Raw genomic sequence first — 27831 nt, 5'->3', positions numbered from 1 at the left:
TGGAGAGAGTCATCACGATGCAGAAGGATCAACAAAAATAACTGTTCTGTCGCTCAAATACGCGTCAACGGGACAGCCTTCCATCCCGGACGCAGTGGTGAGCGTTATTGTCTTTTCTGAAGTCCCATGAACACCGACAAGTAGCCCCGCATTTCGAATGCCGTGTATCGTGGACGGGACTTGGAGCTAGAGATATGAAATCAGATATGAATCCAGTCAAGAAAGACAATAAGAATGATACTGACCAAGAGGTTCGCGTCAACAAATACGCCCAATAGGTTATTCATCCGGGAGAACTCGACTGCTGCACCTAGGCTAGCCAATCGCCGGTCTGAAGGATCACCCCCGTCAAACGCTATCTGTTTGGAGGAACTATCGCTCGTCTTCCCGCAATGTGAGATCAAAAAAACGGGATCTGTACGATTATCAGCGCAACCAAAAATAGGGGCAGTAGCGGGTATCATCCATACAGTTGGGTTGTTTCCAATTAATCGCTGCACATACATCGGGTGAGAATGACGTAAAGACGATCCTCCGACGAACCGGAGGAGGGCCATTCAGTGAAACTGACGTTTGGTATATAGTTTTCAGAATGCAGTCCACTACTCGATTGAGATCCAACCGCCGAGAAAAGGAAACCCCTTGCATGACTGACCGAGTTGGGTGGACTACCTCGAGGCACACCCCAACCGATGCCGGAAGGATCTGAAGTATACGTTCAGATGGGAAGCAATAGGTATGAGGTGCCATCACCTTTAACAGTTGCTCCAGGGAGACCATGGCAAAAGCGATGAGACTAGACCAGTCACCGCCAGCAGGTAACATACTCTGATCTACACCACGACCCGTCTGTTGTGCCAGCACCTCGAATTGAGATAATGTAACATCGCAGACTCCAATATCAAAGGGTTCAAGGGGCAATACCCAGTCGGAATACACCACAGGATGGAAATCTCGAGTCACTTGCACGACGAGAGATATGAAGTTTCCCCGCAAGGAGGAAACGGTAGACACCTGTCCACCAGAAGTGGAAAGCGACGGATTGGATGGGGAGGCCTGGGCAGATGTGATAAAACTAGAACGGTGAGGCCATAGCGTAAGGGACTGAGGGATAGCGGACAGCGCCGTAGACTTCCAGTACGTCTCAACGCCACCTCCGACCTCGAGTGTGACACCGTCGAAGGATGTTACGATACTCATTTCGAATGTGACCTTTTTGTCTAGTTTGAGTGACGCCACACAAATGGTGATGCATGGATCATGATGAACTTACCTCTCCTAATATGTGTAACCTATGGTCCAGTATAGGTAAAGTGAAAGCTTGATTATTCTCCATGCCTGAAAACAGGGATGGAAGTGCGATGGCTCGTCCAATAGTTTTAGTACCAAAATTGGGATAAACAGAGAACTCCAGTGTCAAGGATTCGAGCGATGATACCTGGAAAGTAAAGACCCCTTCCTCGCCTTTTGGTGGTAAAGATACGGTATATGGAACGGTATTGACCTCAGCACTTGTCGTCATGACCAATTTTAAGGGAGCGGTCGTTGGGAATGTTTCATACTTGAAATCGGGACTCATGAGGCGATGTTGTAGTCGTACTGGAGGAAATTCTTTTCTTGAATTTGAGGAAGCAATCGCGACTTGGATCAAATGACTGCGGTCCAGATAGTTATGGCCATATACTCGATGAGGCATAATTGGAGGTGGTAATGACAAAGAGGGGATAAGGTCGATGTCAGACTCGGACACCATGAGCTGGTCTGACATAGGTGACGTGATGGGTCCAATATCCCGACCCGATATTACCAAGGGTGCAGCATTCAGAAGGTATTCGACACATTTGTGATGACCATACCATGCCGCGTAATGGACAGCCAAATGACCCAACTCGTCCGTTATTCCCGCACGTGCGCCAGCGTCGAGCAACACCCGAACGCAATCGTCTTGCCCATAGCGGGATGCATGGAACAATGGAGTCCACTCATGGTACTTGTCGGGAATATCCCATCCTTCATGGTGGAGCAGCACTTCGCAGACGCGTACATGTCCAGTCCGCGCTGCTAAATGCATGGGATACTCCCCATTACTGTTTGCGATGCACTGTGCCCCCCTCTCCAGCAGAAGTAGAACCACTTCGACATGACCGGACAAGCTTGCAATAGAAAGAGGTATCACATCTCCTCCAGGAGTCGTAGGCTGAGGTAGAACTTCTCCATGTTCCAGTATAACCCTAACACATTCTACCGAGCCTCGCAGCGTAGCGTACACCAAGGGGTTGTAGTTGTCGATATCGAGTACATTGAGAGACATATTAGTCTCTAACAAGCGTCGACAGATCTCAGGATGGCCCTTCATGGCTGCGTAGTGAAGGGCAGTCCTCCCATAAGCATCAACCTTGTCGACCTGCACACCTTTCTCGATGCAGAGTTCAATCAACCGAAGCGCACCGGAAATTGCCGCTTCGTGGAGACAGGTTCGTCCGTTGATATCATCCGTGAAATGGAAGTCGAACGGTGACGATAGTGAAGACAGAATGAGATCGGAGAGGTCGGGAGGTGCTTCGAGAACACTCCATAGAATCCGCGTCATGTTTCTTTGGCCTTCCAGTTCGTTGGCATTGAGCTCTGAATAACGTATGCACTCTGTAACTGCCCCTTTGTCACCGCTGGCGACGGCTTTGCGTAAATTCTCCTCCAGATCATGAAACGGACCAGCATAAGCCAACCGCTCAGCGATCAACTGATTCGTTATCACGTCATTCGCGGCCGGTCCTTCGAATTTTAGACCTGAAGATAGATCTGTGAGATTGAGTAGGCAGCTTGCGACTGTGTCTGCCAGCTCAGAAATCAACTACCATGAAACTCACATTAGGTCCCGTAAAATTGGGAATAGTAGGGGTCAACACACCTGACGGTTGAAAACTGGCTGAACATCAACTTGACGCGTCAAATATAACTCTTTTGTGGTGGACTTTGAACGCTTGTCGAATTTCTTCAGTATTTTCCGAAAACCGGTGGCGTTAACTTCGACAAATTGCTGAAAATATTCCGTTTGCATAAGTCTCGTACTACGAGACATTGCAGAGGGTGTACCTGCAGTTTCCCGAGATCGCGTTCCAAGAGCCTGAAACCCTCCTCCACCGCGCTCCATTCGACGTGCGTTTTTGTTGTGTCTTCCATAGTATCAGGCAAACCCCTCATCGCAGCAGCTCTTCGTTTCGACAAGAGTGTTTCAAGTCGCAACTTTAGTTCTGCTTCTTTTTGGAGATAGAAGGTATTTATCTGAAACAATCCTTAGAAAACGAAAACGCGCAAGATGCACTTGGGAATGATGAACCTTTTCTAGTTCTCGTTCAACTTTGAAAAAGAAAGCGGCCTTATGAGCTTGAAATTCTGGTCCTCTGTCTTCATCCTGACCAGAAGCAGAAAATATGGGTGGTTCGCCTGTCTCATAGCTCGGGTTTACCGGTACTGATTGGCAGGTAAGAGACGCTTGAGACTGGTTCAAGATGTCTACAGGCCGCAGTCCGAGAGCAAGAGCGGCAGCCTCCGACGCTGGCCTATGAGCCTCTAGAGACGAAATAATCTTCTTCAAGAACTTGTAATCGAGGTAATATGGCGACCATCCTGGCACTTGATGTGACTGAATATACTTGCCAAACTGAAACGACATGTGAGAGGGGTCATTCGGGGAGACAATGAACACTGAAGAACCTTCATCGTCAAATACCACTTGTCGTGTGCAGGACGTATGGGATGAAAAGAGGAGTGCTGCCACTGGCTTATCGCGACGCTATAGGCAACATGGAGGACAAAGTTCACAACAATATGCCCGCGGACCCTGACTGCAGTGATCGGCGCACGTTCCTCACACCGACGAATCTCCGGGTTTCTTCATGCTCTTCTCCCTTGTCCTATTCCATTATCGATACAATTGTAGGACAAAGCGATATATCTATATAGCTCAACTCCAGATATTAACCCTGCCGAACACCCTCGTTAACTATTCTTTACATCCATCGATAGGCCGTATGGATGTCGTTTCACGAACGTGCGTCGCCTCGTTCAAACCAAAACCTTCCTCAACTGCCAGACGCGAGCAGGGATGAGCGTCACTGGACAGTTTCCTTGCTTCTCAACATGATCATATGCACAGCGATAGCAAAACACGTAACCAGAAGGTAAGGCCGTCGCGTTATTAATGGTATCCTTACAGATTGGACATTTCCCGTATGCCTGGTTGTCAAAGCGAATTCCGCGGGGATGGGGGGGAGGCATGCTGGGTGGTGGGACTGCCGGACCACGAGGGGATGCTGATAAAGAACGGGCAGGGGAATTTGGAGAATACCACCACTCGAGGAATTTGATGAAGAAGATTGCAGTCGGTAGGAACAAACGAAGGGAGTCCAAGACCAAATGAGGTGATCTGAGGAGAAGGTGGCGAATCCGTGCAAGAATCCCTGAAGCTTGTGGTCCAGCGGTTTTACTTGTAGCCAATTGGGCAGCTCGCTGAAAACCCGAATTAATCAGTGGGGTAACAGGAGCAGCGGAAACTCACGAAGTCATCAATTCCAAGTCGGCGTATATCAACCCCAATCCATGCTAACCACGGACGATAGAATGGCGAAAAGTCAAATAAGTAGGCTATGTTACACACGAGCAAAGAGACTTCATATGTGGTGTTTAACCACGGATATAAAGCCTTAAACACCCGCCGAAGTTGACCTTTGAAGCTCTAGAAATCGGCGTTAGTTGGACACGATTTGTGTAGAATGAGCGAACCTCGTCGGTCAGTGCGCGTAACTGTTGTGCATCAAGACCCTCCTCTAAAATGTCGGAACTAATACCACCGCCTAACTCTTCGTAATAGTCCTGGGCTTTGGCTCGGAGGTAGGGAATTGCTATCTAGGAGGATATCACAATTGAGATTTCGAAACCGTGCGGGTTAGACGTACGAGAAATAGCAAGGAATGTCGTATTTCCAGGCCACCCAGCCGCTCCCTATTGGGTATTCCACCGACGGCAGCTTGAGTTTTGTTGGTTTCAATGTAGGGTCTTCTTCTCCGCTTGAGCCCGTAGAAATTCTCTGAGAACGACGCGCCTACCGGGAGTGGTATGGGTGTCGTATGAAGGTCGAGATTGGGTGGTCTGTCACTCACCATGTTCCTGCAAGTGGTGTCTCTCTACGAAGAACATAATGAAGGCATAAAACTCCTCATGTCTATTGACTATTCGTATCAAATATCGCGGATATTGTTGAGCAAACACCTAACGAGACCGTTGAGATCCCCTAGGGTAACAGGGATCGACTAATACTCACCGCAAGAACATACTTCAGCGCTGGCTGAAGCAAATCACGGAGCTGCTCTTGCGCCACTAATTCGAATAACGAGGGCCTTGAAGGATCTGATCCAATATCGTTGAAAAATTCCATCGGGGGACTGAAGTTGGTAGTGAGGGAGAAGTAAAAAGGTCAGAGTCCGACATATTATAATTATTGTTCATGGCAGCGGGCCAGCGGCAATACAGTCGTTCTCAAAAACCTTGCGCCGCGTCTTTCGCGCGTGCGAAAAATTAAAAAATTCAAAAAAATTCAAAAAATGCCTGTAAATTATTTTAATTCGCTCTACGTCTCAATTCACATCTTTTACTGCTGGAACTGCATCAGAATATCAAGTGCTACAACATACGTCCAGAAACAAGTCCGGAAATAAGTCAAAGAAATGAACAACGCTACTGAATCCGACCATGTCAGCGACGACGGTGTGCAGGCCCAACGACACTTCAGCTTGGTGAAAAGGTACTGAGATTCATATGATCAGTATAGACTGACATTCCTATATCATCCTGAGGATTTTATAGAGGATGGCGGCAAGGAAAAGCTATTTTTACGGGGCACTCTTCCGCTGAGGTACAACGTGGTAACCACAGCCCCTCGGAAACATCAATTCTGGGTTGGGATTCTGGAAAATAGGATTTAGGTCGATGGCAACAAGGGGTTCCAGAGTGATTGAGAAGATGTGTTTATTGAAAAAGAGGGAAATGGCATGAGTGAAGACTGAAGAGGAAAAACCTGTTTGACATTGAAATTTCTTAGCCCAGCTTGCAACCAGCTTGACAACAGCATAAACAGGCTACGGGTATGATATTAAGCAGCTGGAAGGGAAGTCTACGAAGCCTTAGAATAGGGAGTGATTGAGGACCTTCGCTCTCGTCTCGTCTCTGTTGAAATCTTCTGGAATTTCCCTATGTTGTGCTCATACTGCCCTGCAATTGGACGACCATACTTCGAAGATTCACTGTCAACAAATATAATCTGTTCAGCCATGTAGTTTTGAATGATGTGATCCAACCACGCACTGTCAGTGTGAAGAGCTTCATAATGCTGCAAGGCAATTTTTCCTAAGTACTTCTGATGGAGTCCAAGCTCAACAAGCTTTCGTTGGATTGTTGGTATCGATATTGACTGGCCGCCGTGCATGATTGCCAGGTAGTCCAGATTTCGTGAAGCGAAAACTGAGGGTGTCTTGCACACCAGCTGATTCAACTCGACGGATACAGCGGTTTCGAGAAATCTTGGATGTCCTTGAGGTAGTGTGAGTGCTCTGACAGCCCTATGTTTCTCTTTACTCCATCTCCACTGCTGTACACTGTCATCTGAAACACCCAGAGCATCCAACACGACATCGAGAGCCTTCTTCTAGGAGGTAGTACAATGCATGTTTCTTCATATCTGTGTTGATGTGACGGTAGACCATGACATTTCCGGGCGTTTGCGACTGAAAAAGGAATGCATATAGAGTGGAATAGAGCTACACTGAATTTACAGAGTTTTTTGAATTTCTGTGAATTTCTTTGAATTTTTTAATTTTTCGCACGCGCAAAAGACGCGGCGCAAGGTTTTTGAGAACGACTGTAAGCACAAATCACCGAACTGGTGTAAAAGGTGAAGACCACACTATACTCATCCTACAACACTGGCATGCGGCAACACGTTGCAATTGCGCTTCGAATTCGACGGGCTTAAAATTATTACAGTACTAGCGGTCGGGAACTTGTACTCCTTCGGCTGTTTCGCACATTCAAATATTCAACCCTAGGTTCAAAGCTATCTTCTTTATTCTCACCTTCCGGCCGGTCAATAACAGCCTTTCTCAAAAAAAAAACTCGTCGTCTCTTTAGTGGAAGCCTTGGTCATCTGAAACTACCGACTGGTCTTTGGATTTTCTTTCTACTTATTATCTCCTCTTCATGTTTAGTGGATTGCAGGGGATGGCTCCCAGTGATGGAGATCTAGCTACTCAAACATTGAGTGATGAGGGAAGCTATAGGTTCGCTTCATTTTCTGCTTCCGACGCTGTTACATTGGTGAGGCCGCAGCTTTCAACAACATGACCTTATTGACGTCCAGCATTGCGCTTGTGGTAGGGTCTGTCCCTCCGAAAACGCTTCCGTGCCTCAGCCCGTCACTCGAAAGGAAAGGGCATGGTTATCTCTATTCAAACAATTGCTGGACACACGCTTTTTTCTTGCACTGTTGGCGACCTTGGACATCTATCCGGTATCGGCGACGTCAGTTTGGATAGCTGGTCTTTTCTGGAAGGAATGATGAACGTCGTCAGGCGCACGGGCCACTCGAGTTTCTATGTCGAGAAAGCAATGAGTGCGTTGGGAAGAGGGTCGCGTTTGTTCGACGGCACAGGAGACATGCCGGCAAGGATACAAGGTGGATAGTGTTGTGCGGGCTCGGGCTCAGGCCCTAGGCCGGCCCAAGCCGAGCCCTGGGCTTTGCAAGCCGAGCCGAGCCCGGGATAAGGCTTTGAAGGGCTCAAGGCTCGGGCTTGCAGTTTGGAAAGCCCAAGCCTTGGGCCTGAGCCCGGGCTTCTAATATGTAATCAATGTACATCTTTTTCGGGACTGGCAGGTTACCAAAATGGTCCATTACACCGAAGTATTAATGGCCGGCTCTGAATTTAATATAAATAATTCACATGACCATAAATTTGCCGTAAATATATGCCGCTGCTGGCCCCACTGTTGCCGATTACTTCCAAATGGCTTTCTTTGCCAAATTCTGGCACTAAGTTCAACAGACACAAAGGAAGGTGGCTCTGGGTTCATAGAATGTACTAAAAATTTGATATTTTTACAGCCATACTTCTTTTAAAAATTTGTACAGTAAGCCTGGGCCCAGGCCCAAGCCATGGGCTTAGTGCCCGGAGCTTGGGCTCAGGGCTCGGGCTTGAGAATTTACAGGCCCAAGCCCGGGCTTCAGGCCAAGCCCGAGCCCGCACATCACTAAAGGTGGAGGTACGCCACCTGTGTTCGTGTCGACACGTTATTATTGACGAATCGGCGCGTCAGCGTTCCCTATCTGGCTCGAGGTAAGTCCGGAGGCCAGGAGATGATATCTGAAAAAACCACGTTTCCTTCAGAATGCACCCTGTTGTCCTATCGCAATAGTCGCTTGTTACTCGGGCTCATCACAGGAAGACCATCATGTTAGTCGCCGTGCATTTCATTTCAGACTTTTATTGACCAGTGTGTTGCAGCTTGTGGTCACCTCTGTTCGAGATTATTTGAACAAAATGATGAGAAATAGTACAGGCGCGAGTGTTGGTCCGTCCATGCCCATTCCATCAGTCCCTCCACCTCAAACAGAGAGCGGGGTGAGTACCACCATTCCCAGTGTGCTGCAAGTTTTCTGAGACCGCCTCTGTTTTGAAGGACTACATACCGGACGCAGGGGCGAGTGATTACACGAGTAGCAGACGCCCCGAAACTCCTTATACATACAGTCAACACGAAGAACACTGAGAGAGATTATGATAAAGATATCTGGTAGTCCAAACGAATCAACAGATAAAAAAATAATATAGTAGGCAAAATTAGTGCGATTCATCCTCAGACTTTGGAGTCGACAAAACACGAATTGATTCTGGACGAGACGTTAGATTCACAGACGTTCAGTGATTGAGGGTACTTCACCATGTCTCAAGAATATTTGTCTCTGACCCATCGGGGAAGAGGGGTCTGCTTCCGGCTCTGGTTCACGAAGTTCGTAGTTTGCCTCGACGTAAACCAGTGATCCCTTCTTGAGCTTTTTCAGATATGTGTTTGAGGTTTCACCGAATGACAAGACGCGATGCCAGCTGGTTCTAGCAGGTGGCCGTTCTGTATACAATATCGTCAGTCTACGACACGAAACAAGTCTCCCAACTCACCTCCGTCCTCGTTGGGAGGTGGGTAACTGTTTGTCGCCACCGTATATCTGCTGAAGCGTGAGCGTGGTTCCACAGTCTTCTTGTTGTGTGGCGTACGTGATAAATTCCATATCATTCTTCGTCCTTTTTACTTCAGGCTCCTTGCCCAAACGACCAATGAGAGTAAGTTTCGCGAGGTCACCCGTTCTTGACGTGGTAGAGAACGCCTATTCGCATTACTCAGTGATTGCGTGATTCCGTACAGTGAAATTGAGAAGCGTACGCGAGTAACACCACGATAGGATGCAGCAGACCGAATAGCAGCGAACATGGCCAGTAACCTGGGTTTTGAGTAATGGTGGAATTTCAAATACAAGTTATCGCGCTTGAGTTTACTCATGTTTGGACAGATAACGTAAAATTCAACGCGTCACCCGTCCTGGCATCTCGAGTGGCTATTGACCTCTGGAATGTCTCGCCATCGATATATCAAGAACCTCAACATCTCCGGTACAGTTTCATATACATATCTGTCTTAAGGCTCCTTAATCCTCCCCTGAAAGATGAACTCGATGACGATGCACTCTCCGATGGAGGGGAAGAAGATATGACTGCTGAACAACAATGTATGGCATCCCAATCGTTATTTCGGTCTCTATCGTCTATTGATCCAAGTCTAGTACAAATGATTGATGCTTTAGAACAAGTTCGTCAAGTCATCGGTGACGAGGATATTTCAGGAATGTCGGACAACGAAGTGAGGGGCACGGTCTGGTATTACAATTTCGACGTGGAAGAATCCGTCAATTGGTGCCTGCGTATGTTTGAATATCTTGCCTTATTACCTGATCGCTACTGATGGTCTCTCAGAGGAACAAGAAAAAAGGCGAGCCGCTAGAGAGCGCCAAGGTGAGCGATTTCTGAAATGATTGTTTTTTCTCTTTTCTGCCCCTCGGTTGCTTCGCACGTTGCCATCTCTTGTAAGCCTGTCGATTCGATCCAGATAAACAATGAGAAGGTGCATGCTTCATGATCCCCGTTTTAAGGAAAATGTGTTATCGGTTGTACTTACCGATGATATTTTGAAGGGAGCCCTCCGGTGCAATACACCCACTACGAGCATTATTATGAAACAAACGAGCGGCCACGCATACCTTTGATTCACCTTGCGCAGCAACAAATGGCAGAGCAACAGCGTCAGTGGGAGGAGCTTGATGCAGACGGACTTGAGCGCGAGTCAGAAATGGATCCAACAGGGACAGAGGATGACAATATGCACTTATACCCAGAGAAAAGGAGTCTCACCCCGATTACTGAGAAAACCGAGCGTACTGAACTCTCCTCCCTTTGGCGGCATCGTCCTCCCAGTGATGGGACATCAACATCCTATGGAAACGTGTTGAGTGCGTAACGACATTTCACAACTTGAAACGTTCTTCTTTACATTGTTTTAGATAATGGCTACTTAGATCCACCGCCTGATTCACCGATGGATCCTAACATGATCCCGCTTTCCCCTTCCGAATCAGCTCTTCACAGACTTTCACTATATGAACCTGCACCCTCCCGGACATCGTCAGCCACTCAAACCAGCGTTTCATCGTCCCCTCGACCTCCAAGCGAACCTGTGCCTCCCATCGATACTATTCCTGACATACCCGACTCGACCTCGAGGTCTACACATCCCACAACTCAAAAATCGTTGCATAGCCGTCCGACGCTTCATAATACGGTAAAGCAGTCCAAACTTGCACAGCTTGCCAGCAGTCGTGCAAGTTCTCGGACGAAGAGTTCTACGTCTTTGATTTCAGACCACTCACAGTCGGTCAAAACATATCCGGGTCTCCGCCCCAACGAGCATTCAACTCGCCCTATCTCTTCTACGGTTCGACAATCCATCGCGCCCTCATCGACGTCTTATCATGTCGATAAGGCTATTCAGTTTGCAATTGAGATGGAAGCACAAGACCGAGCTGCCGCGTTGGAGCCGCTAAAAACCGAGAAACCGTTGCCAAAAACGCCGTCAGCGCGGTCCAAGCTTTCAGCGAAGGCTCAGAGCTCTGCAAGCACATCCAAGTCCGTTGTTACACCAGTTGCCCCTACGCCATCCAAGGCTCCTCAAATGCTCTCAACAGACAGCCCAGCATCCATCCGGCCGCTTTCCAAACTAGCACTTCTTGCTCAGGAAAAAGCTACGAAAACTGACATTAAGAAAGTCCTGAGTGCACCGATAACTAGATCTCCTCCGCAACTCCCTCCAGAACACACAGAATATCTTATTCCTGTCGCCAATGGGTCATCGGTGACTACCGCGATAACTACTTCGTATCAGACTCTCTACAGCCTAACTGACCCTTCACGTCCATCTACGAGTGATTCCCCGTATGTGGTGCCACTTTCTGCGGTTGACTACACGACAGACACTACAAAGACCTCCGTGGCCAAACCTTCGAAACTTGCCATGAAAGCACGGAAAGCACAGGAGAAACAGAGCTCGGTGGTCAAGGAGGAGACATCTGCACGTTATGAAGTACCCTCTATGTTCCTTCCTCATTCAACTCGAAGTCGTGCGTTTCCTTCCGCCTTCGCATCCATCCTTGTTGATAACGATTCGTTGAACCACGAAGGGGGAGAGAGCACAAAGAAAGACAAGGACAAAGGAAAGGCTCGTAGCACTGCCTCTACCGGCTCCACATTGAGGCACCATCGTTCCACGAGGGGAAAAGAACACTCCATTCCAGACGTCGCATCGTCACCTGGGTTTGCCTTCAACATCCCAAGTCCGGACGACATTGTTCTCGGTGCTCGCCGTGGAACGACGCTGGACCGAGGGGACAGAAAGATAGCTTCCGCTTCCACATAATCTTAACTTCTCTTCCACCTCACCCACGTGATCTCATTATGTTGTATGATACTGATATCTCATCGTTTTGTTGTATTTCTATGTAGCTGCGAAGGAACGTGAAAAATCCAGACGTCTCCAATCCCCCACTGCGCCTCGAATAGCGTCACCTGTACCGAAGGGTAAAAAAGGGCCGACGACTTCCAGGTCCGGGGTATCGACGCCGCTTAAATCCGTCGATCAAAGGACCCTGGATATATCGGCATTAAACCTGAACCAGAAAGAAGAAAAGATTGTAGACGAGCCGCCTCCGAAAATAAGCTATGAACGGGAGAAACTACTGGAGGAAGCGAAGAAGGTCCTGGATGCTGAAGGAAAGCGGGTAGTTAGTCTCGTTGTGATAGGTGTGTTCTATCATCGGGTATGGAACTTCGCAGTCCTTACATTTCCAAGGCCATGTTGATGCCGGGAAGTCGACGCTGATGGGCAGGCTGCTATATGATCTTGGGAGAGTTGACGAGAAGACGAAAATCGCCAATGAGAGAGGAAGCAGTAAAGCAGGTAAAAGTAGCTTTAGTTGGGCCTGGGGCTTGGATGGTACCGTGGAGGAGCGGGAAAGGTGAGTATTCGTATCAGTTGTTTGCGAATGTTCTCATCGTACCCATTCAGAGGTATCACCATGGATATTGCGCTACAGTCTCTGGCTACGCCCAATCGGCAGATCACGGTGCTGGACGCCCCTGGACATAAGGATTTCATCCCCAATATGATATCTGGAGCATCTCAAGCAGATTGTGCACTTTTGGTGGTCGATGCAACCATCGGCGAGTTTGAAGCAGGATTTGAACGTGGAGGACAAACTCGGGAACACATCTTGTTGGTTCGAAGCCTGGGAGTGTCGCAACTGATCGTCGCAATTAACAAACTTGATCAGGTAGTTCATATGCGCCTTCGTGGTTGTGTGATTGATTATCACCGGTCGCTAGGTGGAATGGGATAAATCTAGATACGACGAAGTATGCGAACAGCTCCGACCTTTCCTAGTTCAGTCTGGATTCCAGCCTTCCAGGACAAAGTTTGCTCCAGTCGGAGCGATGTTGGGAGTGAATCTGGCATCTCGGGATGGAGATGCAGGAGCAAAACTTAGAGACTGGTATGACGGCCCCACGTTAGTGGATTATCTTGGTTGGGTTTGGTTCGTGTCCCTCTTACTATAGACGTTGATATATCATATACAGATCGACTAGAACCTCCAACACGAGATATTCATAGTCCCCTCCGGATACCCTTATCTAATGTTTTTAGAGGACAAAGTTCTGGAACTTGGGTTGTCGGTCGAGTCTGTGCGGGTGTCCTTCAAGTTGGAGATCGATTACGGGTATTACCTGGGGACGAGTCAGCAATAGTCAAAGGCATGCTTTCTTGCTTGATATCAGTCGTTTTTATTGACCCTCGTGAATAGCGATTACGATTGAAGATGACAATGTCCCTTGGGCAGCGGCAGGCTCCACGGCAACGATTCAGCTAGTATCCATCGATCCAGTTCATCTGAATATCGGGAGCGTACTTTGTCCTCCCCATGACCTCGTCCCATTAGCAACGATCTTTACTGCTCGAATCATTGTCTTCGACACTCAGATACCTATAACTTCAGGAACATCGGTGAGTGTGTACGACTTGGTCTTGGGGGGTCTCACGATATAAAAGTGATTAGATTGAGCTGTTTCACCATTCGCGGGACGTGCCTGCTACCATCTCGAACTTGATTGCGACCATCGATCGAGCAAGTGGACAAATAATCAAAAAGAAACCACGGTACATCTCTAGCTGTTTTCCAAGTAACATAATTTGACTATGATATGTACTAGTGTTCTTGCAAAGGGCGTCTCTGCCGAAGTACAGATTGCACTACGTACAACGTCATTATCTGGCCCTTCTACAGCACGACCGATTCCCTTACAGCCCTTCTCAGTTAGTAAAGACATGGGAAGAGTGCTCCTGCGTCGAGAAGGTGAGACGATTGGTGCAGGTAAGCAAGAGAAAATATTATCTGTCGCTCCAAATAATCCTCTTCTCATCCTCAGGAATTGTATTAGAAATCTTTGGGTAACCGGAGTAAAGATAACCAGTACTTAATGTAAAAAAATCTATTTCGGATGTACCAGAACGTATGCATAGAGTCGGAGCAAGGCGTCGCATGAACGTATGTAGAGATAAAAAACGATGAAGGCAAAGATAGAAGAGGAACTAATTCTCCTCTTTATGTTTGCCAAAGATCCCTTTTATGCTGACTCTCCGCAGGCCAGCCAATGATTTTCTAATTGAACCAGTACCTGACATGGTTCTAAACCTCGAAGAGGATGAGGATTTGTCGGATTTCGGGGATTCATTTGAAACAGTGGAGGGGAACCTCTGGTGTTTGTCTTTAACTGGCGTCGAGGGTGTAGGGGAAGTGGCTCTACTCGCTGGAGTTGATGAGGTAGGCGTAACGATTGAGCCGTCTGTTGGATGCACATTGTTTCCGTTGGTCTCTCTACCAGAAATTGAAGCTGCAGTCCTAGTGCCTTGGACGTTGGATGAGGAAACAGGAGAAGAGCTAGTTTCCGCTTCGGGCGCCACGAGAACGTCCGGAGATCCAACGACGGGTGTCTCAGCTTTGGAAACAGCGGCAGCACTTGTATCTGAGGAATTGGAAATGCCAACAGGTGTGTGGGTTGATGGGCCATGAGCAGTTACAACTTCCTCTGGTGGCGGGGACAACGTGGAATCAACAGTCGAAACAACAGGAAGGATTGATGGTATTTGGACAGGTTCAGCTGACCCAGAATCTTGGGTGGAGGTGGATGTACCATTGAGCCCGGGAACACTGTTAGCCGCAACGTCAACTTGTGGACTGTCGCTTTCGACACCAGCGGCCTTTGCGTATTCGACAAGCTGGTCTTTGACATCAGTATGATTTGTTGTTGAAGCCTCTACAGCGGAAGCCTTTACAAGCTCTGCCTTGGGAGTTTGTACGGGCATCTACCAGATTGTTAAGTAGGGGGTAAGTTGCCACCTAGAGGCAAAGGCTCACCTTATCAGTGTTTATGGGATCCACCCCAAAAACTCCTTGTATCGCTGCACCTATACCGGAGGCTACATAATCCACAGGGGATTCTGTGCCTTCTGCTGCTACCACGGTTTGCGCCAAATCCGAGAGAAGCTGAGGGGCAGACACGTCTTTGCCATCATCTGTTGACAGGACTTGCTCTTTGGGTGTTTCTTCGACTTTCTCTAGCACGCGGACGGACTGCGCAGTAGAGTCTGAATGCGACGGTTCCGCGGGTTTCTCGGGGGCGACATAGATGTTATTTAGGTTGCCCGCAGAATCTCTCTCGGTCGGTGCTCTCTCATTCACCAGCCATTCTCCATCGACAATAAACTTGTATGCAACCTTTTCATTCCACGGGACTTTCACGGTTGCCTTAAAGGATGAATCTTGTTTCTCGAGTCGTACTGATGATGACCACTGAATTAAAGATTGTGAGACGGTGTCCCAGACGGGGAAAAACGAGGCGAGTGGAAACACGGACTCGGTCAAAAGTTCCAGTGACTGTGACATTGTTGGCGCTATCATAAGGCCTGGAACGAACAATTTAGATTCGAATGAGATTTAGAGGTTGAGAGCATACCATTCGAAAGTGACTGCGTGCCAGTCAGCCATGCCTGGAGGAGGGCTAGTAGACGTTGTACATGTTTGTCAGTCCGTCAACTTTTTGTACTCGTTCCCTCGACATAACCGTCGATTACTTGCCGAAGACAGGGTGTATGAAGTATTCCATAAATAATTACAAATGGGTACATGGTGAGTTCGTCCTACCGTGACCACTGATAGCTACTGACTGGGTATCTAATAAATATATGCTATAGGAATACAAATACATTGTGTATATCGATGTCGCCAAGAAGCCGGTGTGTCCAATTAATTTTACAATTCATGAAAATCTCGGGCTGATTATCTCGTTTATAAGGATCTCCCAGTCTATCTCGCCTGAAGACGGAGATTCAGGATAACCCTCCGGATCCAAAAGCATCGGCATTGGTGTTGTGCATGTCGTAGGTGACACTGCGGGAAAGTCTGTCGAGGACGGCCCTGGAAGATTGGGCAACCGTCTTATGCGATTGCAATGTATTTGGACTGCTGCCAGTGATGATGGTACCTTGGGAAGAGGTTTAATCACTCTTGGATATCTATGCTGACGTCGTATGTGCGGTCTACGGTAGAGGTTACACGGATGATCGCAACTATGGAAGGAGAAGGGGTCAATTTCAGCAAATCGGATACTGGGAGCCATGCTTACCACTCGCAATAGTCGATTCCAAACCAAGAACATTTTGTAGTGCAAGATATAGAGGATGGGGGAGATGAAGAGGAAGAAGAAGATGTGGAAGTTGTTCGTGAGAGCTCATGGTCACTTCGGCTACTGTTGGATGAGACGCTCGAATTTGATCTTCCTCGAGGACCCTTTACTCTGGAAGGAAATCTGCCTATGGATGATGACATTGGGCAGTTGGTGGTGGTGGTGGTGGGTGGTGGGTGGTGGGGGGTCTGTAACATCACTCTTGATATAGCTCATACTTATAGAACTCAGACTATCAAATGGAGGCCGTGAACACGATGATACCAACTGATATCGATTTCAGGAACAGCCTACCACGGTGGTGAGAAAATATTACCTAGCACAGCAAAGCCGATATACTTGACTTCATGGTACAGCACACTGAAAGCCCGAGATCGGATGCTGATGATGATTTCGAGGACCCCTTCAGACGGCTGCGCTTGACCAATGGCATCGAGCACGAAGGAACCAGCAATCTCGTCCGCTCCCAAATTGTGTCTGTACTCCCGGGGCAATGCCATTCATTGCAGGACAAGATTCTGAAGCTCACGTTTTCGAGGACCGACGTCGACGAAGCTGGCAGTGCACAAGATCTCTCAATCATCTTGTCTGTCGACGCATCTCCCGGCTGCGGCGGAGTAGTGTGGCCAGCGGGACAGGTTACTTGCTTTCAAAATTCTAAATGATATGCTGACACGCGATCTTTTCCTGCCACCTGTACGGTTTCAGATCCTCTCGAATTACTTGTTTACGAAAGGATCGACCTATCTGCGTGGTAAAAACGTTCTCGAACTCGGAAGTGGTACAGGTCTAGTAGGCCTGTTCGCCTCTTTGTTGGGTCCCAATCACGTATGGATCACCGATCAAGCGTTCGTACCGCCAGGCCAATTTTTTTTTCTATCAATTTACGACACTGAGAGGGCATGTTCTATCAGACCCCTCCTTGGTATCATGCGCCATAACATCTCGATGAACAACCTGGATTCCAAGTGCACTGTCGTTGGGCTGGACTGGTCTGCATATTTCGGGCTTTTATCCATATAATGCGGTTCCCATACATCACTATCAATCTTTCTTATCTAGGGGAATGCCGCTACCAGCCTCCCTCCCCCACCCAGATCTTATTCTCGCAGCCGACTGCGTTTATTTCGAGCCGGCGTTCCCCCTCCTCGTCCAGACATTGTGTGATCTTGTCCAGGATACGACAGAGGTTCTTTTCTGTTACAAGAAAAGACGAAAGGTGTGTTGATATTCGATATTCAATGAAATCACAACACTGATTAACAAGTGGCCCAGGCAGATAAGCGGTTTTTTACACTGTTGAGAAAGAAGTTCGATTGGACACAGGCAGGTTTCATAGTGCTTACTTGCTGTTCATCTTCCATTCATATAGATCATAACTAGGTGTCCGACGATCCGAATCGATCAATTTACGAGCGAGACTCGATTGACCTTCTGAGAATATCAAAACGCAAAACTCGGACTAGCGAACAGAGAAGGCTGAGAGAGGAGTTTGATTCCTGCGCCAACAATATAAATATAACGGGCTGGACTGTTGATGATGATACCGTTTATCCATTCTCCGATTAACATGTTCAGAATATACATGGTGAGTCACATGGAAATGGTGCAAAGAAGTTCGTCTGACGTCCGTCTTGCACATCTACAGGTAGAATGGCATGGAATGTATCATTGCGTGATTGTCTTTATCTACGGGAACAGGAAGGATTAGAAACATTGAAGAAATCAAAAAAGACGTTCTTACCTGAAGGCCGTGTATACCGCTTATCTCTTTCTTGAGTGTGTCCGTGACTAGTCGATGTTGTTTGACCATAGGTAGTCCCTTGAATGCCTCACTGGCGATCGTGATGGCATAAAACGAACCGCAACCACCTGCAGTCATCAGCACTAAGGATTAATGAGATAAAGTAACCATTTGCCTACCAGAGACGTCCTGCACTTGGAGTTGACTGGGGGAAAACTTTTCCGTCAGCTTCGCGTAGATGCTTTGCTCTCCATCCGACAATGCAGACGGTAGGGACTGATTGAGAGATACTGAAGTGCGAGAGAAATTTCGGATTTGAGATGCCCGAGAAATGAGAGAACGTCGTATGGTCGCCCAAGGTTGCATTAGTCGAGAACAAAGATCGACGGGGGTCAGTCGCGTCATTCCGGGACGCTGATTGGTCAGTGAGTAAAATGCAATCTCCGAGCCTTGAATGCGAAGGCCTCTGCCACCAACGGCCACAACCCCCCAATGACCTCCTTATTGAGGACAACGAGTCTCCTCAAGAATTCCTTCCGATGCACACACTACTTCAGCAACGTGAATCAAGCTAACAAAACCAGATTCATATGGACGGCAACGAATAGCACTCACAAACAGCCTGTTTCTTCGTTCCCTGCGACTGCGAAGTTTACATCTGATCGGAAAATATCAAGCTTGCTTTCGCGAAAAAAAGTTGCTTCGCCTTTGGGAACGTGTTTTTCTTCACATCAAGCACCACCATTACCAGACACGGACGTTCCGTCCGTACTAGCCTCCAAGTCTGTCGGTATATGGCTGATGGTATCGTCGGCTTTGGTTTACGCCATTATAGTCGTGGGCGGTATCACTCGACTGACGGAATCAGGCCTCAGCATAACGGAATGGAAGCCCATCACTGGAGTCTTACCACCATTAACGCAGCACGAATGGGAGGAGGAATTCACAAAATACAAGGCGACTCCGGAATTTAAACTGTATGTCTTCTGTATCCTTTGGCACCACTTCATCTATACACTCTATGAAGGTTAAATCATCGGTTTGAGTTAGAAGACTTCAAACAAATCTTCTTCTGGGAATGGGGACACCGCGTCTTAGGACGGGTAATCGGTGTCGCTTTCGTCGGCCCATTGGCTTATTTTGCACTTAAGAAACGCATACCTAAGCCGCTAGCCACGAGACTTGGGATACTGGGTCTCCTGATTGGTGCTCAGGGAGCACTGGGATGGTACATGGTCAAGTCTGGTTTAGCAGATTCTCTCATGGAAACCCCTGGTGCTGTTCCTCGCGTCTCGCAATATCGTCTGGCTTCACACCTTGGCTTGGCATTCCTCCTTTACGCCGGAATGTTCGGCACAGGGATTTCTATTCTCAAGGAAAACAAATTTGTGCAGAGCACCGTTGACAAGTGGATGGGCATGACTGCCTCTGGGTTCAACGAGGCCCTGAAGAAGATGCCTGTCCAGGCGTTCCGAGCCCGTGCATGGGTACTGACTACACTCGTGTTTGTCACTGCCATATCTGGTCCGTAAAAGTTTTCCTGCTTCTGATGACCGGACGGAAAGTTGACAAGTTCATGCACAGGTGCATTTGTCGCTGGCTTAGACGCAGGCCTGTTGTACAACGAATTTCCTCTCATGGGTGGAAGATTAGCTCCCCCGAAGGATGAGCTCATGTCACCCGCATATGCCAAAAAAGCTGATGGTTCCGACCAGTGGTGGCGAAACATCTTTGAAAACCCGGTTACGGTGCAATTTGATCATCGGGTATTGGTGTGTCCATTCCTCTCTTCTATCCTGAGCATTTGCCTAAACCTATTTTCTTAGGCCATGTCTTCGTATCTCGGTGTATCTCTTTTATTTTTACGAGCTCGCGGCCTACGCCATGTTCTTCCCCCTACGACATTGCGATCCATGAACATCGCTCTGGCGATGGTCAACATACAATTTCTACTCGGGATCACAACGCTACTCCATTTGGTACCAGTTCCGCTAGCTGCTGCACATCAAGCGGGTAGTGTTGCCCTTCTGACCGCCATGATCCATGTTCTAATATCACTGCGAAGACCATCCGCAGCCGCTCAAGCCTGGAGAGCACTTCGAAATATGAAAAGGAGTCCGACAACACAATTATAGAGCAGTAATGAAAAAGATATCATACACACTAAATTTAATCCTTGCACTTCACCACTCACTTGTATCAATCTAAGGACTTAATGAGTTTTTGTTCAATAATAGTTCGATGCCAATGAACAGATGGGGATTGAGGGTGAGAAAGTACACGAATCATCCTATCTATTCTTGCATTTGTACATCGTCGTCTGATGAGGTAGTTGCAGGTGCCGCAGAAGTTTCCTTTGGTACCATGGTATCCAAAAACGGTTGCAATATCTCCCCTTCAAGGATACGGAAGCCCCCACCAGAGGGAACACTGGTCTCATGCTGGCTTGCTGGTCCCAAAATGCCGATCGAGGTGTTATTGACATTGAGGGCCTTGTCCTGCTGTAGAGTCTCACGGAGAGCGTGTAGACCGTGTGTGATGAGTTCTTCTAGTGAGCCTGAGGTAATCCTGTCAATAGTTGTGCAAGTTACAAGTAAGGGAACGAATCATACAGTCATCGAAACTCTCATAATATTTTTCCAGATATGTTTTGGCGCTCTGACTTCTTGCACCAATGGACATGGCGTAATATTCATACGCGCTTCCTGAAGGGGAGAACTCGTAAAGATGGGGACCGGACTGATCTTGGCCAATAACCAGGAATCCAACACCGTAGGGACGTCTTCCGTATTCTTGCGTGTTCACTTGTGCCTCTGTCATTCGGTGAAGGTTAATCTGCACATCCACTGATTTTCACGGAAAGATTGAGCGTACTGTCAGCAATGGAAGACACCAGACGGTTGACGGGTATCGGTCTGTTGAAGACCATCTTTGATGACATTGCTTGTTGCCGCATGAAGTTACTGGAGTACGAAGACTCGATCGTAAGGGAACGATAGATGGTACCAAATAAGCTTGAAAACGCACCTCAATACACGCGCATCCGATGTCAGCCCAGCGATAGCAATTCCAACGTGATCATCTATTCGAAACATTTTCTGCTGATACGAGGCAAGCTCTCCAGAAGATCGCTTTATTCAGACCGTATGAGTGTCCAAGGTCAATCCACAACGGAGAGGATATCACCTTCAAGGCCAATAAGATCGAATGGGTTTTAGATCTCAGTCCTACCGCGGCAGAACCTTGCTTAACCGCTTCAAGCGCATACTCGACTTGATGTAGACGGCCTTGTGGCGAGAAAACGGTGTTGTCAGAATCATAGGTGTTGCGAAACTTGTAAATTAGATCAGCGACACGATTAGAATGATAGCCTTGTGTAAGAGAAGGAGCTCACCATGGTTGTTGAAAGCAAGTACAGGTGCTCTGCAGGTGACGCGTCCTGGCCACTCGGATTTAAGGGCCACTTAATCCGAGATGTAGTTTTTACCACTCAACGCTTTTAATTACTGCGTAAACAAGTAGAGCACCACATGATCCAGATACAAAAGCGATTTACTTCAGCGAAATTACTTCGGTCGCTTCTCCACGGGCCCAAATCTAGTGACGCTGCAGGTTCGTCCGTGAAAAGTCTCGGACAAATTCCTCGTCCTGTTCGACCGAACACGGGTTCTCGAACGACTTGGCCACCTATAGGCCTGTAATCCTCGGTATGCTTGGAAAATCGAAGTTTGAGCGACTTCAGTCCCGGAACAGTCAGCCATTTTCGTAGAACTTCAGGTTCCCGAGCGCTGATCAACCTGATTCGAATAGCTCATCGTCTCCGGCCTCAGGAGATCTTTTGGGACGCGGATCGTCCTATGCCATGCACCTGATAGTACTAGTAGGTTGGCGCTTCGTCCCTGTCGCCTTTAATATCTTCCAACGTGCACCATCAATGTACACCTCGCTACGGCTACCAATCCCGTCCTATAACGTCCTATAACATACGGCGAGCTTACATGGCTTTGTGCACACATTATGGCGGGAGGTTTTGCATGGGATCTTCATCTCTTCGAGGTACGTATATGTGACGGGTATCCTTTGGGGGTCGATGGTCACCTCTTTCCTGTGCTTCAAAACAAGCAGCTGGTAGATGGAGTACCAGGTTACGAAGCTAAACCTGTTCAGCCCGAGGGAATTGGTTATGCCAGCATTGAGGATGGCGCCGTTCGAACTGAGAGTAAACTGGTGTACGTTCTGCCATTCCAATGCACGTCTCGTTAATAAGAGTAAAAGAGTGCAGGAAGACTCACCAAATTCACATTGAAGGTCATACTAGTAAAGCAAAGGTAGTAACGACCATGAATGGGAAGCTTTGCATCATTATATTGGCTGACCCGGACATCTAGAAGGGTTTTATACAACCGGAAGAGCGGCCGTCAAGTCGATCAAGCGGGCAAGATCTTCTTGTTGGTCCCAGTATAGTCGTTGCGTGACTCGCTCGATGATGTACAGAGTGGAATTCGGCGATTTAGCTCATTGCCTCCTCGGAGGAGGGTGCCCATTCCAGGATGACTTTAGAAGTTGAAGATGAGTTCCTGATCGATACCCGAAGCTGGATGGGTAGGCGATCATCCTGGAAGTAATACGAATACCTGGTTCAACGGGATGGACTTGGGATGGGCAAATTGAACGAGAAGTTGTCGACGTTCAAGCTGAGTAAATGGACTTGGCAACTAGCCACACCCAAACTACTGTAGCTCAGATATCGAAAACGAGTACACTTTGTTTTTGATAACTCGGCCAACGAGATCGCCATTGCTCGGCGAACAATTCACATAGTGCGGCCAATAGGACATAGAACTTGAGAATCTGAATAGCTATGGAGTGGGGACATGATAGTTACAATAAGGGAAAGCAGACTCGTGACAACCGTCACCATAGCCGGCCGTCAATATTATCTGCATAACATATTCTTTCCAGCCAATACGTATAATGATAAATGCACATAACCATACAGTGACCAAAGAACCAAAGCGTACACAGTCGGAATTCTATGGATTATACAACGCTTGTGGGAGGTAGTAGAAAGGTAAATCATGCCAGCGGTCGGGGAGGAGTGCTTGTCCTCGTGTCAAGCCTTCTCATCTCTTTCTGTAGCTTGTCAAAACCATTGGGAGTAGTGCGTGACGCTCCACGAGCGCCATGTTTGTCAAAGAGATAGGTGAGGAGGTTTTTCTTCTCGTCCGCTAATCCATCTAGAAGGGTGAACAAATGTGTTTCATCCCGTAGAACAAGCTGGGCACAAATGACGGCGGCGGCCGAGGCCTCTCGAACCACTAGGGAAGTAGTATCGTTCAAAGCCTGAAATGGAAATTCAGGATGATCGTGAGCGGCTGCCAACACAGCTCGGTTACTCACCGATATCAGGGTTCCCTTGATTCGAGGTAATTCCTCCTCAGCGATTTCGGCAGGTAGCCGAAGGATGAATTTCCCGATAGCTATCAGCCCGAAGGCATAGGTAGCAGACTTCGCCCCATTGGTTGCGAACGATGGCGCAGGCTCAGCATAGAAAGCCTTTAGACTGGCATGCATCGTCGTGAGACCATATACAGGCTCAATCTTCGATGTTAAAGTATCCCGTATAGTATTCGTGGCCTCGAGAACCTGTAATGTCATTGAGTAAACACAACAAGAGTCCCGTAAGAACATATACTCTTACACTGAACTTGCTGCAATATCGTACTTGCAGCAACATTGAGAAAACCTCAGCTTCCTTGCCTTCCAAATGTATAGCAAGACTTTCGTGCATCTGCCATAGGATCATGAGGCCGTGTTCGACCTCCGAGTCGCTCTGTGCAATGGCAACGGGTTAGAAAGCGGCGAAGATAGGCGACTGCTAGACTTACCCGTTCAGAGGATGTAAGGTACTTGTACAGTGCGTCGAACAATCTATCGAAGTTTCTGTTCTTTTCCCATAAACCAGGGTGTAACGACATCATCGAGTGAGAGCTATCAAACGGAGATGGACTGGTGGGAAGACCAACACCAGGACTTATAGGCGAAACAGCATCTATATCTGGATTGTCCAAACAGAAATGCACCAGCTGCTGCAACAAATCTACATCAGCTTCCCCTTCCTCGAGATTCTTGATACAAGTCTGGAAGAAAACTTCCTGACTCGAAGGTGGAGTAGCATCAGTAAGTCTTCGTTGAGCAAGGACTGTTATGGCCAAGAGTTAACAAACAATATTGGGATAGTACATTATTTCGATACCTGTTTTACGTGTTAGCCACCAACCCGTTTCATGTTTACGATCTTGAAACACGTCTAGCAACGAAATTGGACGTCCATTAGATGCTGGGCTGTCCTTGAAAAGCGCTGCTTGACGCATGATCGCCGTTGCACGATTGACCGGTGTGACAGGCATAGCTGACGGTGCAGATTTGGGCTTGCTGACCCTCGGCGTGGAAGGTCCGCTGCTTGTGCTACCGATCAATAGCGAAAGTGGGATGCTGGGATGAGATGACCCATCCTCTTCCGGCTCTACGAGTTCCAACAATCGTTCCGCTGCACTTTCAGCCTGTTCAGCTCTCGCCCGCAGAGCGTCTTCAACGACAGGTTGACCCGCGGCCTGAGATAGATCAATCACTGAATCCGTGGACAGTGCATTTGAGACCATAGGCTTCGAATCCACCGATCTTGGTGACAGCGAATGCGTCCGAGAGTCGGATGCAGGCGCCTGTTGTGGTGGTGGCCATTTATGAGGGGGACTCGAGAAAGATAGTAGGTTGACAGAATGTTCCGAATCGCTGTCATCATCCGGAAGTGGAATGTCTTGAGCGAGTAGTAGTGATTCATGGTCCATACCCTTGAAGTCAGGCGGAAGAGCGGGTGGCCAGGTTGTGCTTGAGGTGTGTGCAGGTCTGACTTTGAATAGGGCACCCTGTCGAGGAGGGGAAGATGCGGAGGAAGGTGGAGAGGGAGGAAGTGCGATTTGCGCTGCCCTACGAACGGTAGAGACCGGGGCAAGCGGGGATGAAGTCCGCCTTGCTCGGTCGGCGGAGGGGGAGGGAGGCGATTTTGGACGAGGCACTCCGGTGCTTGATTGCCGTAAGTGTATTGCAGGTACTGACGCTGGCTGAGTTGGGGTATTGGAGACCATTCTAGAGCGGGGTGAAGGAGGTGATGTAGACACCCTCAGGGGAGAAGTGGGACGCCCACTTAGTGTAGATACCGGACTCTTCAGTGGACCTGGAGAAGCTGGGCGCCGCACATTACCATGAGAAGCAGAGGTGGCTTGATGTCGCAGCGTAGGTGGTGCCGCAGCGATTGCTTTAGCCTTTGCACGACTTGCGGCGATGGCGGCAGCCACACTAGACTTCTTAGCTGGGGTGGGGGTTACAGATGGAAGGCATGGCATGGCATTCGGATCTGGACATGCTTTCTCGAGCTGTTTGCGGCCAACAGCGTCGAGACTGTCCAAAATTGTTGTTCCACGATTGCACCATATTGAATGAAAAACCCAGAAACATGCACGTCCCTTTTCCTTCACCGCAGGATTGGGATCCCCCAGGGCTTTGCAGACCGCCTTTTCTACAAGCTCAACTTCGGGTGCATTTTTGACCCGCTGGCCGTGTACTTCAAGATAGGTTTTGAAGTGACCGATAACGAACATTCGACTCTGCGCCATTTTCTCTTGGAGTGTTTGCCATAGCAAAGCGACAAATAACCGTGGTGTACCAGACGTGTGAGTGATCAACGAGGTGACAGACACTTGTGATTGTTGAGCAGTCAGCTTTTTGGTGAAACCAGCCATTTTGAGGAGATGGGTGAGCAATGCTTCACAAAACGGATCCAACAAATGTCCCAGTGATACAGCCAGCTCGTCGTAAAGATAACAGGTGCTGATAGCAACGGTAGTTCTCAGACTGGCAAGCTAGAGAGATTATAAGAAACGATTGTCTAAAGACAGGTATTATAATCGTTACCGTTTTGAGCGATCGCTGGATGAATCCTTCCTTCAAACAAGCCAAGAACACGTCGAGATAGCGGTTGTGGACATCTCCTTTCAACATTCCGCGTACTCGTAATATTGCCTGCTCTCGCGGTGACCAATTGTGTTCCGTTTCCTTCCCCTACATGAGTCTGAATGAGTGATGGTCGACCGAAATGGGTATGAAACGGACATCAAAAGGTTTAGCCATACTTGCAAATTCAGTCTCGAGATCTCGGGCAGATGCGATCTAGTGGAGGTTGAATGTCAATTCACATCAATAGAAAGATGAGAAACACTCGCATAGACTGGATTGACATCTGACGAAGTCTCGCTTGTTGGGGTAGCTGGAGGAGGCGAAGTAGCAGACGCTGTCCTACTTAGAGGGCGAGGTATCTCCTTCACGCTTACTTGGCTCATTGACCGAGGTAACGAGCCCATAGTACCCGAAGGTTTTCGTTGTTGAAGGGCAATACTTGGGGGTATATACTCCTTTGGTTTCGAAGCGGCGGTATCTCCATTTTCTGAACCTTCACGGCTCGTTGGGTTGCTTGTGGCGTCGAATGAACCGTTCCCAAGGAGCTTGGACAGGACACCGTCCACAATCGTTTTTCGCACGCCCCTTTTCGTCAGCTCTTTTTTCAGATCAGTCCTGGCAGCATCCGTAACAGCAGGTCCTGTGAACAGTTCGACAACAGATGTGCGAGCGCATTCACGGACATGAGCATCCATATCCTCCAAACAACCAACAAGAAGAGGGAGGTAAGGGCGAACGGGGAACATGTGGCATTGCCGTCGAATGTGAACGAGAGTTAGGATTGACTAAGAACGACGCAGAACATCAAGCTTGAGTCACATATCGAGAGAATTACCCTTACGCACCTGTTCCCGAACCTTCCAAACCTTACTGGAAAGCCCAGCCTCACGAAGAAACCGTTCGAAAATTGCTAATGGAGTCTCCACTCCCTTCCCACCCCGCGAGCTTGTGGATAACGTACTCTGACCTGGAGCACGAAACGTCAAACCACCCAACACCACGAGAGTTTCACGAGCCTTCAGTTGAGCCTTCTCCTTGTCTCCTAAGCGATCAAATAACCCGCCTGGCGGTAAAAGAGCGCTAAGAACCTGACGTAAGGTGACGACGTCCACAATGGTCGAGGGTGTAGTAGATGATGTGGATGAGTCAACCGAGGATTGACCATTACGAGGCAACGAAAGATGAAAAGGTTTAGATATGAGGACAGAGAGAATTGAAGGCAAGACCGATAGGGTGGCGGTCGTTAGATGTTGGTTCGAATTACGAAGACACGCTTTAAGAACATTAACGACAGCGTCAGAATCGATAATCTAGTATTCAAATCTTCGTTAGCAGAAACAGCCGAGTAACGAGGTACGAGATACTACATACCCCAGCTCCTGACAGCAATTCAGCTTGCAGCTTGTTCAAGGCGTCGATTTTGACGTCGACGTCTGCAAAGTTGATCAATAAGAACTGGTCAAGGATTCACCAGTAGAGACGCACCATTATGTCTGCATTGGTTAAGAATGCCTTCTAATTTGGACTCGAAATCCATGTCCAAGGTTTGAAAGGGACTAGCGTCCCTTAAGATTGAGAAATGAGTTTGTATGAAGGAGGTTGTGGTCCAAGTTGACGTTCAGGCGTAAG

At 48.1% G+C, this 27831-nt stretch overlaps 12 protein-coding genes across 12 annotated transcripts; 5 read left to right on the top strand and 7 right to left on the bottom strand.

Annotated features, from left to right (window-relative positions):
- Positions 1 to 12: 12 nt before the first annotated feature.
- E1B28_004610 (uncharacterized protein) lies at positions 13 to 3720 on the bottom strand (the record flags this gene model as incomplete). Its single annotated transcript, XM_043149107.1, has 9 exons — positions 13 to 186; positions 246 to 415; positions 471 to 705; positions 754 to 1212; positions 1274 to 2851; positions 2909 to 3037; positions 3094 to 3282; positions 3338 to 3661; positions 3715 to 3720. The coding sequence occupies 9 exons, from the start codon at positions 3718 to 3720 to the stop codon at positions 13 to 15; spliced, it is 3264 nt and encodes a 1087-aa protein (XP_043013709.1).
- A 345-nt stretch (positions 3721 to 4065) lies between these two features.
- Positions 4066 to 5434, bottom strand: E1B28_004609 (uncharacterized protein; the record flags this gene model as incomplete). Its single annotated transcript, XM_043149106.1, has 6 exons — positions 4066 to 4509; positions 4559 to 4735; positions 4783 to 4905; positions 4956 to 5101; positions 5160 to 5268; positions 5321 to 5434. The coding sequence occupies 6 exons, from the start codon at positions 5432 to 5434 to the stop codon at positions 4066 to 4068; spliced, it is 1113 nt and encodes a 370-aa protein (XP_043013708.1).
- A 3447-nt stretch (positions 5435 to 8881) lies between these two features.
- Positions 8882 to 9603, bottom strand: E1B28_004608 (uncharacterized protein; the record flags this gene model as incomplete). Its single annotated transcript, XM_043149105.1, has 5 exons — positions 8882 to 8938; positions 8989 to 9174; positions 9225 to 9271; positions 9321 to 9430; positions 9487 to 9603. The coding sequence occupies 5 exons, from the start codon at positions 9601 to 9603 to the stop codon at positions 8889 to 8891; spliced, it is 510 nt and encodes a 169-aa protein (XP_043013707.1). The 3' UTR covers positions 8882 to 8888.
- A 70-nt stretch (positions 9604 to 9673) lies between these two features.
- E1B28_004607 (uncharacterized protein) lies at positions 9674 to 12066 on the top strand (the record flags this gene model as incomplete). Its single annotated transcript, XM_043149104.1, has 6 exons — positions 9674 to 9713; positions 9767 to 10021; positions 10074 to 10112; positions 10292 to 10606; positions 10658 to 11770; positions 11831 to 12066. 6 exons carry the CDS (start codon positions 9674 to 9676, stop codon positions 12064 to 12066), a joined length of 1998 nt encoding a protein of 665 aa, XP_043013706.1.
- Positions 12067 to 12527: 461 nt separating this feature from the next.
- E1B28_004606 (uncharacterized protein) lies at positions 12528 to 13317 on the top strand (the record flags this gene model as incomplete). The annotated part of the gene is made up of 4 exons (XM_043149103.1): positions 12528 to 12664; positions 12715 to 12979; positions 13032 to 13213; positions 13284 to 13317. The coding sequence occupies 4 exons, from the start codon at positions 12528 to 12530 to the stop codon at positions 13315 to 13317; spliced, it is 618 nt and encodes a 205-aa protein (XP_043013705.1).
- Positions 13318 to 13340: 23 nt separating this feature from the next.
- E1B28_004605 (uncharacterized protein) lies at positions 13341 to 14155 on the top strand (the record flags this gene model as incomplete). Its single annotated transcript, XM_043149102.1, has 5 exons — positions 13341 to 13440; positions 13508 to 13707; positions 13760 to 13860; positions 13914 to 14074; positions 14130 to 14155. 5 exons carry the CDS (start codon positions 13341 to 13343, stop codon positions 14153 to 14155), a joined length of 588 nt encoding a protein of 195 aa, XP_043013704.1.
- A 137-nt stretch (positions 14156 to 14292) lies between these two features.
- Positions 14293 to 15749, bottom strand: E1B28_004604 (uncharacterized protein; the record flags this gene model as incomplete). The annotated part of the gene is made up of 4 exons (XM_043149101.1): positions 15717 to 15749; positions 15618 to 15666; positions 15119 to 15553; positions 14293 to 15066 (listed from the first exon to the last, which is right to left on the bottom strand). The coding sequence occupies exons 1-4, from the start codon at positions 15746 to 15748 to the stop codon at positions 14293 to 14295; spliced, it is 1290 nt and encodes a 429-aa protein (XP_043013703.1). The 5' UTR covers position 15749.
- Positions 15750 to 16792: 1043 nt separating this feature from the next.
- On the top strand, positions 16793 to 17468 carry E1B28_004603 (uncharacterized protein; the record flags this gene model as incomplete). Its single annotated transcript, XM_043149100.1, has 3 exons — positions 16793 to 17083; positions 17154 to 17293; positions 17360 to 17468. 3 exons carry the CDS (start codon positions 16793 to 16795, stop codon positions 17466 to 17468), a joined length of 540 nt encoding a protein of 179 aa, XP_043013702.1.
- A 645-nt stretch (positions 17469 to 18113) lies between these two features.
- Positions 18114 to 18555, bottom strand: E1B28_004602 (uncharacterized protein; the record flags this gene model as incomplete). The annotated part of the gene is made up of 3 exons (XM_043149099.1): positions 18114 to 18134; positions 18190 to 18317; positions 18369 to 18555. The coding sequence occupies 3 exons, from the start codon at positions 18553 to 18555 to the stop codon at positions 18114 to 18116; spliced, it is 336 nt and encodes a 111-aa protein (XP_043013701.1).
- Positions 18556 to 18645: 90 nt separating this feature from the next.
- Positions 18646 to 20412, top strand: E1B28_004601 (uncharacterized protein). The gene is made up of 4 exons (XM_043149098.1): positions 18646 to 19166; positions 19217 to 19713; positions 19774 to 19961; positions 20016 to 20412. Exons 1-4 carry the CDS (start codon positions 18682 to 18684, stop codon positions 20322 to 20324), a joined length of 1479 nt encoding a protein of 492 aa, XP_043013700.1. The 5' UTR covers positions 18646 to 18681; the 3' UTR covers positions 20325 to 20412.
- Positions 20399 to 21631, bottom strand: E1B28_004600 (uncharacterized protein). Its single transcript, XM_043149097.1, has 6 exons — positions 21584 to 21631; positions 21376 to 21522; positions 21217 to 21320; positions 21064 to 21152; positions 20802 to 21002; positions 20399 to 20746 (listed from the first exon to the last, which is right to left on the bottom strand). The coding sequence occupies exons 1-6, from the start codon at positions 21584 to 21586 to the stop codon at positions 20484 to 20486; spliced, it is 807 nt and encodes a 268-aa protein (XP_043013699.1). The 5' UTR covers positions 21587 to 21631; the 3' UTR covers positions 20399 to 20483.
- A 1634-nt stretch (positions 21632 to 23265) lies between these two features.
- Positions 23266 to 27739, bottom strand: E1B28_004599 (uncharacterized protein; the record flags this gene model as incomplete). The annotated part of the gene is made up of 11 exons (XM_043149096.1): positions 23266 to 23532; positions 23590 to 23835; positions 23891 to 24022; positions 24078 to 24391; positions 24446 to 26108; positions 26161 to 26307; positions 26359 to 26415; positions 26469 to 26987; positions 27048 to 27512; positions 27574 to 27635; positions 27688 to 27739. 11 exons carry the CDS (start codon positions 27737 to 27739, stop codon positions 23266 to 23268), a joined length of 3924 nt encoding a protein of 1307 aa, XP_043013698.1.
- Positions 27740 to 27831: the final 92 nt, after the last annotated feature.

This window comes from Marasmius oreades, chromosome 2 (assembly GCF_018924745.1).
Source record: "Marasmius oreades isolate 03SP1 chromosome 2, whole genome shotgun sequence".
Lineage (NCBI taxonomy): Eukaryota > Fungi > Basidiomycota > Agaricomycetes > Agaricales > Marasmiaceae > Marasmius > Marasmius oreades.
The sequence above is the reverse complement of the archived record's forward strand: the minus strand, read 5'-3'. Positions and strand labels throughout refer to the sequence as shown.

Bases quoted from the DNA above. Each gene is read 5' to 3' on its own strand.
- E1B28_004601 (XM_043149098.1), top strand. From the start codon at position 18,682: ATGACCTCCTTATTGAGGACAACGAGTCTCCTCAAGAATTCCTTCCGA. The intron at 19,714-19,773 runs GTCCGTAAAAGT...GTTCATGCACAG, and splicing joins GTTTGTCACTGCCATATCTG to GTGCATTTGTCGCTGGCTTA. The intron at 19,962-20,015 runs GTGTGTCCATTC...CTATTTTCTTAG, and splicing joins AATTTGATCATCGGGTATTG to GCCATGTCTTCGTATCTCGG.
- E1B28_004600 (XM_043149097.1), bottom strand. The intron at 21,321-21,375 runs GTGATATCCTCT...GTCTGAATAAAG, and splicing joins CGATCTTATTGGCCTTGAAG to CGATCTTCTGGAGAGCTTGC. The intron at 21,153-21,216 runs GTGCGTTTTCAA...TTCGTACTCCAG, and splicing joins TCGGATGCGCGTGTATTGAG to TAACTTCATGCGGCAACAAG.